This window comes from Vigna angularis, chromosome 1 (genome assembly GCF_016808095.1).
Source record: "Vigna angularis cultivar LongXiaoDou No.4 chromosome 1, ASM1680809v1, whole genome shotgun sequence".
In the NCBI taxonomy this organism is placed as follows: Eukaryota; Viridiplantae; Streptophyta; class Magnoliopsida; order Fabales; family Fabaceae; genus Vigna; species Vigna angularis.
This window is the reverse complement of record NC_068970.1, coordinates 23,299,710-23,312,938: the sequence shown is the minus strand read 5'-3', so window position 1 is coordinate 23,312,938 and position 13,229 is coordinate 23,299,710. Positions and strand designations below refer to the sequence as shown.

The 13,229-nt window shown below is 30.0% G+C and overlaps 1 protein-coding gene across 1 annotated transcript; it reads left to right on the top strand.

The window, feature by feature from the left end:
* The first annotated feature begins 4,251 nt into the window (after positions 1-4,251).
* LOC108324972 (uncharacterized) lies at positions 4,252-12,703 on the top strand. The gene is made up of 10 exons (XM_052872043.1): positions 4,252-4,305; positions 4,738-4,855; positions 6,536-6,618; positions 6,915-7,015; positions 9,508-9,619; positions 9,718-9,814; positions 10,261-10,358; positions 10,858-10,958; positions 12,263-12,374; positions 12,473-12,703. The coding sequence occupies exons 2-10, from the start codon at positions 4,813-4,815 to the stop codon at positions 12,575-12,577; spliced, it is 852 nt and encodes a 283-aa protein (XP_052728003.1). The 5' UTR covers positions 4,252-4,305; positions 4,738-4,812; the 3' UTR covers positions 12,578-12,703.
* The last annotated feature ends 526 nt before the right edge of the window (positions 12,704-13,229 follow it).

The window sequence follows — 13,229 nt, the reverse complement described above, 5'->3', positions numbered from 1 at the left end:
TTTTTTCTTAAATATTTACACATTAAAATGACTTCACAGAGCCACATAAGCATCGAAGTAAACAGGTCATTAAAGTTTCACCACGCTAGCAACTGCACTGTTATGATTTTAACGGCGTCTACGAAAATGACCATATTGAACAGTTTTTAATGAAATATGGGACCTTAGTGAACTTTTTCCAAAGTTGGGATCATTTTGAACCAAACCCCCGAAAAATGGGACCAAATGATGTATTAAACCTATATATTATCTTATAAAGTAATGTATTGTCATGACACGTACTAGACAACTTAATGATATTAATGAACATTCTTTTTGTGACATTTATGATATTTTTCTCAATATTTTATATTTTTTGGTATATAATAGAACCAATAGATAGTGTGGGTTTGTACGTAATAGAATCAATATTTTTTATTTTATTTTAAAATTATTTTTTTTAAAAAAAATTTAGACCAATAGATAGCGCTTTTTTAATCAAGCGCTATCTTTTGTCAACCACCAAAGCGCTATCTATTGGTGGCTGACAATAGATAGCGCACATATAGATAGCGCTTTATAAGTGCTATCTATGATTAAAAAAAGCGCTATCTATGTACCTTTTTGTAGTAGTGCATCCTTTGTGAAGATTCAAAGGAGATGTTCATCCTTTGTGAAACATTCAAAGGAGATGTTCATCTCTTGTATGTTTCAGGAGAAGTGAGTTTCATCTCTTGTGGTAACAAGAGAGATGTTCTAACCTTAAACTTTGTTATTTTCTTTGTAATTGTAACAGTTTGTTGGTTTGTGATAGTGAATCGTTAATTCTCGTTTGATATTATCAACTAGACGTAGGATTTGTGTGATATGAACCAGTATAAGAATCACTTGTGCAATTTTCTCTCTTCCTTACTCTCTTATTTGTTTAATTTGTTATTAAGAAATTTAAAGAATTACGAGAAAATTATTAAAGGCATGATTAGGCAGAAGCACGGTTAGGTAAGGTGAAACATCAGGTTGGACAACTATATTATTTTTCCTTTCTCATTTTCACAATATATACATCTCATCTCTTCACAACCGATATAATTAATTCTTTTCTCATCTCTTGGTGGTGATATATATGTTTGTGTGTGTGTGTGTGTGTGTGTGTGTGTGTGTTTGTGTGTGTGTGTGTGTGTGTGTGTGTGTGTGAGATAAGTCTGAGTTATGTATGAGATAAGTATGGTTATGTATGAGGTAATTTGCAAGAAGTTAATATTGGTACGAAATCATCAATTAAAAAGGAATAAGATGACCAATATGTATGTATGAGGTATGTGTGAGTTATGTATGTGTTATATATGACTTATGTATGTGTTATGTATGAGGTATGTAAATGTTATGTATGATATATGCATGAGTTATGTATGACTTATATATAAATTATGCATGAGTTATGTATGACTTATATATAAATTATGTATGAGTTATGTATGGATTATATATAAGTATGTGAATTGTGCATGGTATAGGTATGAATTATATATAAGGTAGGTACAAGTTATGTATGTGTGATAAAAAGCCTCTTTTGCGCTAGGATTTTACAAAAATACTTCCCACTAGTGAAGTACAATGTCAAAAATGTATCAAATCCACGGATTTTGGTGCGTGTTAAGCTTTGATGTGTATAACCAATACTTGTTAAAGAAAACAAAATAAAGTGAGGAAAGGAGAAGAAAAGAGATTAAAAGGACACCTAATTAAAAATGCATGAATCTACTTAGATGAAACTATGATATGCATGTAAAATGTCGATGCAGTGCTTAACTAATCTGGTATTGATGTTCTACCTAATGCAAAAAAGGAAACAATTATAAACATGTAAGACCTTGACTAACTAGGGATCATCTCAGAACCAGAACATAATAGTAAACATGCTTATGCAGGAAATGAATCCTAATCCTATTCATTTCAGTTGAACAGAACAATATAGAAAAGTATAGAAAAGATAAAAATCTAATCTAAAACACAAATGGATTAAGCACTAAACCTAACTATGAGATTCAAATACAATTAAAGTAAAGATTAAAACAAACATAATTCAGAATTCAATAGATGTATTGAATAAGAACCTGACATAAGAATACCTCTTGGAAAATCAGACCCACTTTGGAGTTACGATTTTTAAACCAAAACCATAAAAATTACAAGTTTTGCCACTCAACCCTCCAAATCAACCAATAAATTTAATTCTGATTTCACTATTCCATAGTAACGAGATCAAAACAGGAGGTTCTATGAAAGTAAACATGAATCAGACACTAATGTTACTAAAAGAAAACAAAGAACAATGCAGTCTCTGAATTAAAAAACTTATTCCTAAACTGATGAATGGAATGAAATTATGCTTCAAGAAGACATTTTGGTGAAACAGACTCACTTTAGGCTCCTTGGCCTCAGAACAGAATCATTACTATGCATAGTTTGACCATTCAATTCATCCTAATAGAAAATAAGAAATTAATCCTAAGATGGCAAACCAGGAAACGACACAAAGCAAAATCAGAAAGTGCAAAACTTAAAGAAGTGCAGGAAAAATTTAAAGAACTTGAAATTTAAAAATAAGAAGAACAAGAATTAGGAAATGGTAGAATAAAAAAAATAGAAAATAGAAAATCAATCAAATAATAGCAACAACTAATCCAACTGCATTGAATTCACGAAGAACACTTTACACTTTACACCATGTCAAATGAAAACCATCTAGTAATAAAAGGTTTATCTTTTAAGAACCTTAGCTAACAGATTACACAATACATTAAACCACACCTTAGGAGGTAATTGATCCACACCAACAAGTAAAAGATTTTGGATATAATATATAGCTAATATTTTCTTTCCTTTTTAACTTTTTTTTTTCTATTCTAACGTTAATGTTATCTTTATTAATATATATTTTTTATTTTAATTTTTAGATTTATAAATATTTTTTAATTTAATGAATTACATTTAATAAAAAAGTAGTTATCATAAAATTGTACAAATTATTTATTTTATAATTATTTTTGTGGTATATTATTGTTTTTATAAATTTATTAATATTTTTATTTTATTTTAATATAATGGTAAGAAATAAATTTATTATATTTTGGAAACAAGATGTATTCAATTGTTAGAAGTAAACTTTGAGTCTAATTCAATTCAATAAAACTAAAATCGACTTATAAAATGAGATTTGTACCCATTTTATAAAGTATGAATTCGACCTGAAATTCCAACAAGAAAGAGTGAATGAAAAATTATTTAATTATAAATATACGTGAACAAAATGAATCAACCTGGACAATATGTTTAGATTCCGTGTCTTAAAAAGTTTGTCATTTAGAAAATTCATGTAAACATCATTTCAATAAATTACTTCAAACAAATGGAAAATGAACAGTAAAATAATAATTACAAAGAAGCAGAATATTGGTATTAAAAAAATATCTAAAGGAGAATTTATTTAGGAGTCAAAATATTTTAAATAATATTAAAACTTATTAGTAAATAATATTTCATTTCATTATGAGTTAAAAAAATTATTTTTTTTAATTTGATTTCATCTTAACTCATGATATACAAGTTAAACGACGGGTTTGTGTTCATTTTAACAAATAATAATTAAGATGCTAAAATTGATTAAATGAATATTGTTAAAAGAATAAATCTTATAAAAAAAATTTGTTGAGAGACTAAAACTGGTCAACAGTTTAGTGAGAAATTTAATGTGGTTTTTCTAAAAAGGATAAAAAATTATGTAAAATTTACCCAAAAACAAAATGTCGATGGCATGACAGATTCATATTCCACATGAAAATGTTAATCAGTATGGTTGTTACATAATCACTTAGCAATAAACTGTTAATATTACCGTTAATGTTATGTTGGCCTTTTTCATAATGTCACGTTAATATTACCAAAAACAAATTAATAGATATAATGTTTTGTATTCAAATTACTTTACGTTGTATACAAATATTTAATTTCATCTACAATTTTAAGGTTTTAAAATACATTACAAATTTCAGTTTCTTTTTTTTATTTATTTAATAACTTATTATCAAATATTAAAATATATTCAATTAATTTTTATCATTTAAAATTCACATGACACGTACATAATTTATAGCAAATAAAATAAGAAACATTAATAAAAAATTTATTAAAAATTTAATAATTGTTTTTCATATTATCTAATAAAATAAAATATTAAACAGAATAACTAACATCAAATAAATTTATTAAAAGAAGACACTGCCCACGCGATCGCCGGAAAATTGTCAAAATCGTCGTCACCATCAGGTTCGTTTTTTAATTTAGGATTAATCATTCCTCTTTCCTTATTATAACTGTTTAATCGAAAGAGCGAGTGTAAAGGGGCGCGTTTCGTTTGAATCATTATTCACATCTTTGAAGGAAATCAGAACAGAACACCATCTCCAAATTTGAAGCATGATTATGTAATAAAAATAGGTTAGAACATGGTATATTGACATTATAAGTGGTATGAACCTCTGTTTTTTGTCCCTTGAGGAAGAAAAATATTTGCCTGTTGTTTAAGTGTTATGGTGACTAAACAATTTATGATTTCTTGATGGACGGTTATCTTTGTGAAAATCATTGATTTATATGGATTATCTTTGATTATCTTCATAGCATCTTGTACATTTATTTTCATCTTTTGCACCTTCCTTTGCGAATCCTATTTGACAAGAATAGTCTGTGGTGTCTCAGTTTATAAAAATTAGATGGATAACGATAATAGGAGACCTAACCAAGAAGCCAATAAGGATACTAAGGATTGGAGAAATGGACTGCCGCAAGAGTCACGCGAAAGATTTTTCAACCAGATGTAAGATTCAGTTTTATTACTTTCTCATTGATATATATCATTTGTAATTTTTTTATTTTTGCTCCCGATGAATGCCAACATTTCTGTGACGACTCTCAGATGATAAATGAATTTTTCCGTGACACTCTCAAATGATAAATGAAAAATGAATGTATATGAAAGAACATTAAGCAGCTTTATACTGTGTAAACATGTGCTCAAATGTCTGGTTGATAGTATAGAAACATAATTAAATCTGTTCGTTTTTCCTCCAAACTAATAACAAAACATGACTTTGATGGTTTTAAATTTCATAATGAAAGTATAGGGATGAGGTTTAGCGTGTCAGCATTGCACATGCTAATTGCCAGGGTCGTGGACAAGCCGAACGGGTGAGATCACTGTGTTATTGTGATTTACCATGCTCAATCATGGGATCGTCATCAGAGTGCACCCAAAATGATACTTATTTTCTCCTGTTGTTTAGTCATCCAAAAAATACAGTTTCTGTTTTTAGAATTCTTTTATTACTTGGTACACCTATAAATACTCCTGTATAGCTGTATTGGTGTTTTTTAATGAGGAAATTTCTTGTTTCTCAGCATATATCTGTTCTCTATCAGTGTGTTAAAAGCCCTGTCCCCAATATCTCCTCATAGAGAATGTGTGGCAGATGGATATTTAGTGGAAAACTATAGTACTATTAGTAGAATTTTTCTCCTGTTTTCAATAGAGTTCATATATGAAATCGCTGAAGCTCCACCTTGTGAAGTTACTGTTCGTCGTTGTTAGCATTGCTGGTTATTGCACTGGGGTTGCTCTGTTACCCAACATCCCCATTTCTGTCTTTACATTTTTTCATGGTCAGCCTATGTTACCTAGCACCTTGGTCTCTCTCGCTTAGTGATCCTGTCATTTTCATCTCATCCCACTCTTTTCTATCTTTTAATTCTATGCTTCAGCTTCTCTCACGGTGGTTGTTCTAAAATTATCTTTTTGACTTGTAACTCTCCTTGGAACTATGTATTCTTGTTCTTTTTATTCATTTTCAATCATTCAATCATCATCGTCTTCTTACACTTTAACGAGTTATAAAATTGCTTTTCTTCATTTTCTATAGAATGGACTCGTTAAAAAAACATTATTCTGGTTATGGTGAAGAGGGATTGCATATACTTCATTTATATGCTAAAAGGTTTGAAGAGAAGATGTTTACTACTTCAACAAGTTGGGTATGCATTTGATTTTATATTTACAAATTTGTGATTATGTTTCCGAACACATACAATACGAAAGGTTGATGGTTTGATGTGATATTCTTTTATTTCAGCCTGATTATTTATTGAAAATATCTTCGAAAATACGTGAGATGGAGCCTAATCCCAAGGCACCAGGGCCAACCCACCAAATCAAGGTGGTTAACTAGGAGTTGTTTCTAGTTGAGATTAAGTTATTGGAACTGTATTGTATTGTGTGATTTTTTTCACCCAAATACACATGGACGCGTATTATCTGTATAAATATTTAACAATATTTTATTCAAGAATTTTTTTGATTCATGTATGCTATTTAAGTTAAAAGATCTAGTGTCATGATCATTTTATTTTTGTTTGGTGTTACATATGTTACTGGATGTCAGAAGACTTTAGTGCTTACAATTAAAATGCTTTTTGCCTCCATTTGCATTCACCAACATTAAAGTTGAAGCTAAACAGTCAGACACGCATTGTGTAATAGTGCCCATGCCATCGCCGAAAAAATCTCTAAAGCGCCACCACCATCAGGTCCGTTTTCTAATGCTGGATTAATTGTTCCTTTCCTTATTATAACGGTAATCGAAAGAGCGAGTGAAAAGAGGGCACGCTTTGGATCATTCTTTGAAGGGAACAGAACAGGACACCGTCGCCAAATTCGGAAATTATAAGTCGTATAAGCCTCTGTACTTTGTCCATTGAGGACAAAAATATTTGGTCTTATTTTCCTAATATTTCATACATTTATATTTATCTTTTGCACCTTCTTTGGGAATCCTATTTGACAATAATAGTATGGTGTTGGTGTTTCCGTTTATAAAAATTAGATGAATAACGATAATGGGAGACCTAATCAAGGTACTGAAGGCAATAGTCATTGGAGAGATGGACTGCATCCAGAGATACGCCAAATGAACATCAACAAGATGTAAGATTCAGTTTTAATAATGTCTATCAGTTGGAATTTTTTACTTTTTTTTTTCTCAAAAGAAGTTAATGAATGATTTCATAGATTTCCAACATTGTCCTGAGGACTCTTCTGGTCTTCTTTTCAATTAATAAACAAATGTATATTAAAGAACATTGATAGCAGCGTCATATTGTGTAAACATATTTTTAAATTTAGTTTAAAACTAATATTTAATGAAAAATTGTTTCATTGCTTTTAATGTCATGATAAAAGTGTAGGGATGAGGTTTAGCGTGTCGGCATTGCACACGCCAATCAATGAATTAGTGGGACAATTTTGTTAAAGTCATCTGCACCTTATAAGATCGTATCATTTTACAAGTTCACGGTTCTGGACAAGCTGATCTTACCATGCTCAATCATGGGATCATCATCAGAGTGCACCCAAAATGATCCTCTTTCTCTCCTACTGTCAAATGCTCCTTGCCATTCACTGCCTTATCCCTTTAAAATCACTCAATTGTATTGTCTGATCTCTCTGTGCAACGGCCAAAGCTCCTCCGTATACATATTTTCTCCTCATAGAGAATGTGTGGCAGATGGATATTTAATGGAAAACTATAGTACTATTAGTAGAGTTTTTCTCTTATGTTTTCTATAGAGTTCATATATGCAAGCGCTGAAGCTCCACCTTGTGAAGCTACTTTTATTGTACGTCATTGCTACCATTGCTGGTTATTGCACTGTAGTTGCTCCTGTTACCCATTATCCCAATTTCTGTATTTTCATTTTTTCTTGGCCAACCACTGTTACCTAGCATTAGGTTGTGTCTCTGCTACTGAACCTTGGTCTGTCCCTCGCATCTCATCCCACTCTATCTTTTAATTCTATGCTTTAGCTTCTCTCAGTGGTTGGACTGCTAAATAAATTTTTTAATCACCCTTTTATTTTTCAGATTTGTTCTAAAATTATCTGTTTGACTTGTTATTGAATTTAATTCTATTATCAATTCTATTATTAATTTTAATGAATTGTTTCTATCTTGTTACGAATTTTAATTTCTCTCTCTAGTTTTTGAAAAATCTATCATTGTGAATTTTCAATTTAAGTTTTTTAATGAGATGAGCTTATTTTCTTTATCTGTTTGCTTTATGCATATGTGTTATTTATAATAATTATTAGATCAAAACTTAGGATCTTATGATTCAAGTTACTGATTTTCTATATCTCTTGTTCCTAGGTAGTATTGCGACTTTAACAACCTTGGAGTAGGATATAGTCATACTTGGGTGTTGAACACTATATCACCGACAAATACAACTTCAAAGTTTTTCAATTATTTTTTGTTATTGCACAATCTGTTAGAATAAACTTTTGCTATCATGGGTGTATCTGTAGAATATAAGGCACTTGTTTATTCATTTTAGATGTCTCAAAGGAGGAGCAGGGCTCAGTTTAATTTTTCCATGTTGTGTTATTATTTTTCATGTGCTATCATTATTCTCATTTGGTGTGTTCGGTTGGCGGTTGCCATCGTTTTCACAGAGGAACATGTTTGTCTTTGCATATACATATTTTCTCTTCATAGGGAATGTGTGGAAGATGGATATTTAGTGGAAAACTATAGTACTGTTAGAAACAATTTTCTCTCATGTTTCTGATAGAGGTATATATGCAAAGGAAGCTTAAATTCATATGAAGCAAGATAACTATTGGAGTTGAATTTATCCTTGCCTTAAAACTTGAAGTCAATTCTTGAGAGACTTGATCAATGATTCTAATCATAAGAATAGGAACAAGTGTAGGATCTAGATGTCAATACAAAGACAATATAAAATTCAATCTAGCCTAATAGAATAACAAGAACATAACTATGAATGGAAAATGATTAGATTATAATTGAACCGAAAAAGTGGAGAATACTTAAATGGTGGAAGAAGCAAGGCCTGCTATATGAATTTGAAGTTATGCCGTCATCTTCAATATAAACATCAAGGAATAATAATCACTTGTACTCCTAGAAATCAAGAGAAACTCATGGATGAGAATTACTTTTAGGACATGATTGAAACTTTAAATTTAGGCTCAGTTACAATCTAAACTACAATTACTATTTGAACATTGATATTACAAAGAAATTAGAGGACATGGATACTACACTTTACAAGTCTAGGAAGTATAAAATAAAGAAAACGAAGAACTATTTTAATGAGCAAAAGTATTTTCTCTTGCTATGTTCCTTGTAACTCTCCTTGGAACTATGTATTCTTGTTCTTTTTATTCATTTTCAATCATTCAATCATCATATTTGTACGGAGAGACTATCAAAGCTATAAAACCAATCCCTGCTACTTTAGATATCAATTCTACTATATATGATATGTCTATGATTTCAATAAAGTCTTCTAACACTTTAACGAGCTTATAACATTTTAGGATTGTTTATTAACCTTGTGTTTTCTATAATTTGTATTATTTTGTTATTACATTGTTTTTCTTCATTTTCTATAGGGTTGAGTCGTTAAAAAGACATCTTCCTGATTCTGGTCAAGATGTATTGCCAGAACTTCATATGATTGCTCAAAAGTTTGAAGAGAAGATTTTTAATGCTGCAACAAGCTGGGTAAATATTTGATTTTAGATTTACAAATTTGTGATTCTGTTTACAAACACATTCAATATGAAAGGTTGATGGTTTAATGTGATATTCCTTTATTTCAGCCTGATTATCTACTTAAAATTTCTTCAAAGATGCATTCGATAGACACTGGATGTCAGTGCACCAAGGCCAACCCACCAAATCAAGGTGGTTCTGAAAGTATATAACTCGAAGTTGGTTCTAGTTCAGATTATGTTATTAAGACTGGATTGTGATCTTTTTACCCACATAAAACACATGGATGCAAAAATTACTTAAGGAGCATACTATTCTAAACAATATTTTCTTTTTCAAAAAATTATTCCTCCTTTTTTAAAATGAAAAAGAAAAAAGTAGAAGTCCAGTTCAGAATTTAATTTTTATATTTTTTCAATCACGTCAGAATTCAGCTTTCAAGAAACTAAATTCTAATCTGAAAATATAAAAGACTTGTATTATCTGTATAAATATTCAACAATATTTTATTCAAGAAAATTTTTGATTCATGTATGCTATTTAAGTTAAAAGATCTCGTGTCATTATCATTTTATTTTTGTTTTGGTGTTACATATGTTACTGGATGTCAGAAGACTTGGTACGTATAATTATTTTGCCTCCATTTGCAGTCACCTACATTAAAGTTGAAGCTCAGCAATCAGACACGCAAAGTGTAATAGTGCCCACGCCATCGCCAAAAATATCCCTAAAGCGCCACCAACATCAGGTCCGTTTTCTAATGTTGGATTAATCATCTCTCCTTATTATAACGGTTTAATTGAAAGAGCGAGTGAAAAGAGGGCGTGTTTCCTTTGAATCATTCTTTGAAGGCAATCAGATATGGATACCATCACCAAAGGTGGTGAACAATGAATTAAAATGAGGAAATACTCTATGTAAAATTGGAATTATGTTGTTATTGGCTTTTACTATTAATTACTATACCATCCATATTTGTATTCGTTATAAAATTAATGTTTTTGCATGCATTATAGGTTTAAAGATGTTGGATTGACATTATAAGTCGTATGGGCCTATGTTTTTGCATGCATTATAGGTTTAAACATGTTGGATTGACATTATAAGTCGTATAAGCCTATGTCCTTCGTCCATTGAGGAAACAAATATTTGATCTTCTTTTCCTAATATTTCATACATTTATATTTATCTTTTGCACCTTTTTTGGGAATCCGATTTGACAAGAATAGTCTGGTGTTGGTGTTTAGATGGATAACGATAACGGGAGACCTAATCAAGGTACTGAAACCATTAGTCATTGGAGAGATGGACTGCATCCAGAGACACGCCAAATAAAGTTCAACATGATGTAAGATTCAGTTTTAATATTGTGTATCATTTATAATTTTTTTTTTCTTTTTATTCCTCAACAGAAATAAATCAATGATTCCGTAAATTGCCAACATTTTCATGAGGACTCTTTTCAAATGATAAATGAATGTATATGAAAGAACATTGACAGGCAGCGTTATATTGTGTAAACATGTTTTCAAATTTTGTTTAAAAATAATATTTAATGGAAAATAGCTTCATTGTTTTTAATGTCATGATAAAAGTGTAGGGATGAGGTTTAGCATATCAGCATTACACATGCTAATTGATGTGTTAGTGGGATAATTTTGTTAAAATCATCTGCACCTTGTAAGATGGTATCATTTTACATGTCCAGGGTCCTGGACAAGCTGAACTTATTGAGGGTGAGATCAGTCTGATATTGTGATTTACCATGCACAATCATGGGATCATCATCAGAGTGCACCCAAAATGATCCTTTCTCTATCCTATGGTCAAATGTTTCTTGCTATTCACTGCCTTATCCCCTTTGAAAATCACTGAATTGTATCATTGAATTTCCACCTTATACATATTTTCTCACAAGTGTTTGCTTCAAATTCTCAGTTTTTCATATATTTCAAAAGTCATTTACAAAGAAAGGAAACTTGACTATATTTAGCCATTCATGCTAGTCTTGGCCGAAAATACTGCAGAAAAATGAGAGAAAAATTAAAAAAATTATTTTAAAACTTCTCGATCTAGATCAATGGCCAAGATTATTGTCATACTTTTTATGTTTTTAGACTTCTCATGCTTGTATAATTGTCTTGTTTCTCCTTCTCTTGGCCGAACTTGATGCTACTCTATAGACATGATTGAAATTTTAATTTAGACCCAGTTTCAATCTAAACTAGGATTACTATTTGCACCATGATATTACAAAAAAATAAAGGACATGGATACTAACGTTTTACAAGTCCAAGAAGTATAAAATAAAAAAAAATGAAGAACTATTTTTATGAGTGAAAGTATTCTCTCTTGTTATGCTCCTAGTAACTCTTGGAATCATGTATTCTTATTCTTTTCTTTATTTCCAGTCATTCAATCATCAGATTTGTACTTAGAGAGGAGAGTATCCAAATTATCAAAACAACTCCCACTTCATTTCTGATATCCATTATACTATATTTGTTTTTTGTTCTGCACATATGTATGATTTTAATAAGGTCTTTTTTACATTTTAACAAGCTTATAACATTTCAGGATTGTCTATTGACCATAAGTTTTCTATCACTTGTATTATTTAGTTATTATATCCCTTTTCTTTATTTTCTATAGAATGGACATGTTAAAAAGACATGTTCCTTATTCTAGTCAAGAAGGATTGCATGAACTTCAGTGTATTGCTCAAAGGTTTGAAGAGAAGATTTTTACTGCTGCAACAAGCCAGGTACGTATTTGATTATATATTTATCATTTTGTGATTATGTTTACAATTACATTCCATTTGAAAGATTGATGATTTAATGTGATATTCTCTTATTTCAGTCTGATTATGTGCGGAAAATATCTATGAAGATGCTTACACCGGAGAATAAATCCCAGGGCAGCATGGTCAACGTTCCAAGTCAAAGTGGTTCTAGGACTATCTAACTTGGAGTTGTTTTTAGTTTAGCTTAAGCAACTCGGACTCTATTGTGTGATTTTTTCACCCAAATAATACACATGGACACAAAAATTACTTAAAGAGGATACTATTCCAAAATATTTACACATATGCTACCGTTTATTTTTTAAGTAGTAAAATTATGCTTATTTTTTAATAATTTTTATTTCAAAAAATGTTTTCCTTTATTTTTAAATGAAAACAAAAAAAAAATCAGTTCATAATTCAATTTTAAGGAATCAAATTCTATTTATTTTTTTACTAGTTTCTTTTCAATCACACTTGAGAATTCAATTTTCAAGGAACTAAATTCTAACATGAAAAAAGAAACTTGTATTATTTATATAAATATTTGGCACAATATGTTTAGGTAATTTTGGATCATATGTGTCATTAGAATAAAAAAAGTCGTATTCTGTTGTGTCATAGTGATGTAAAATATCATTCTCATTTTATTTTTGTTTGGTGTTTCATATGTTGCTGATAGATTATTTGGGGGTAAGTTTTATTTTATTTAAAGGAGTTGATATAAGATTATTAATCAAATTCAATGTTTATTTGTCTTTGGAAATTGATTTTTTTTTCAATTTAAACTACTCTTATATTGAATTTTATTTTTATGATTTTCACTTTGTGTAA

What these genes read in the sequence shown, in the direction of transcription:
- LOC108324972 (XM_052872043.1), top strand. Translation starts at nt 4,813, where the DNA reads ATGGACTGCCGCAAGAGTCACGCGAAAGATTTTTCAACCAGAT. An exon ending in GAAAGATTTTTCAACCAGAT is followed by an intron (nt 4,856 to 6,535) that starts GTAAGATTCAGT and finishes CCAACATTAAAG; the next exon opens with TTGAAGCTAAACAGTCAGAC. An exon ending in TAAAGCGCCACCACCATCAG is followed by an intron (nt 6,619 to 6,914) that starts GTCCGTTTTCTA and finishes TATAAAAATTAG; the next exon opens with ATGAATAACGATAATGGGAG.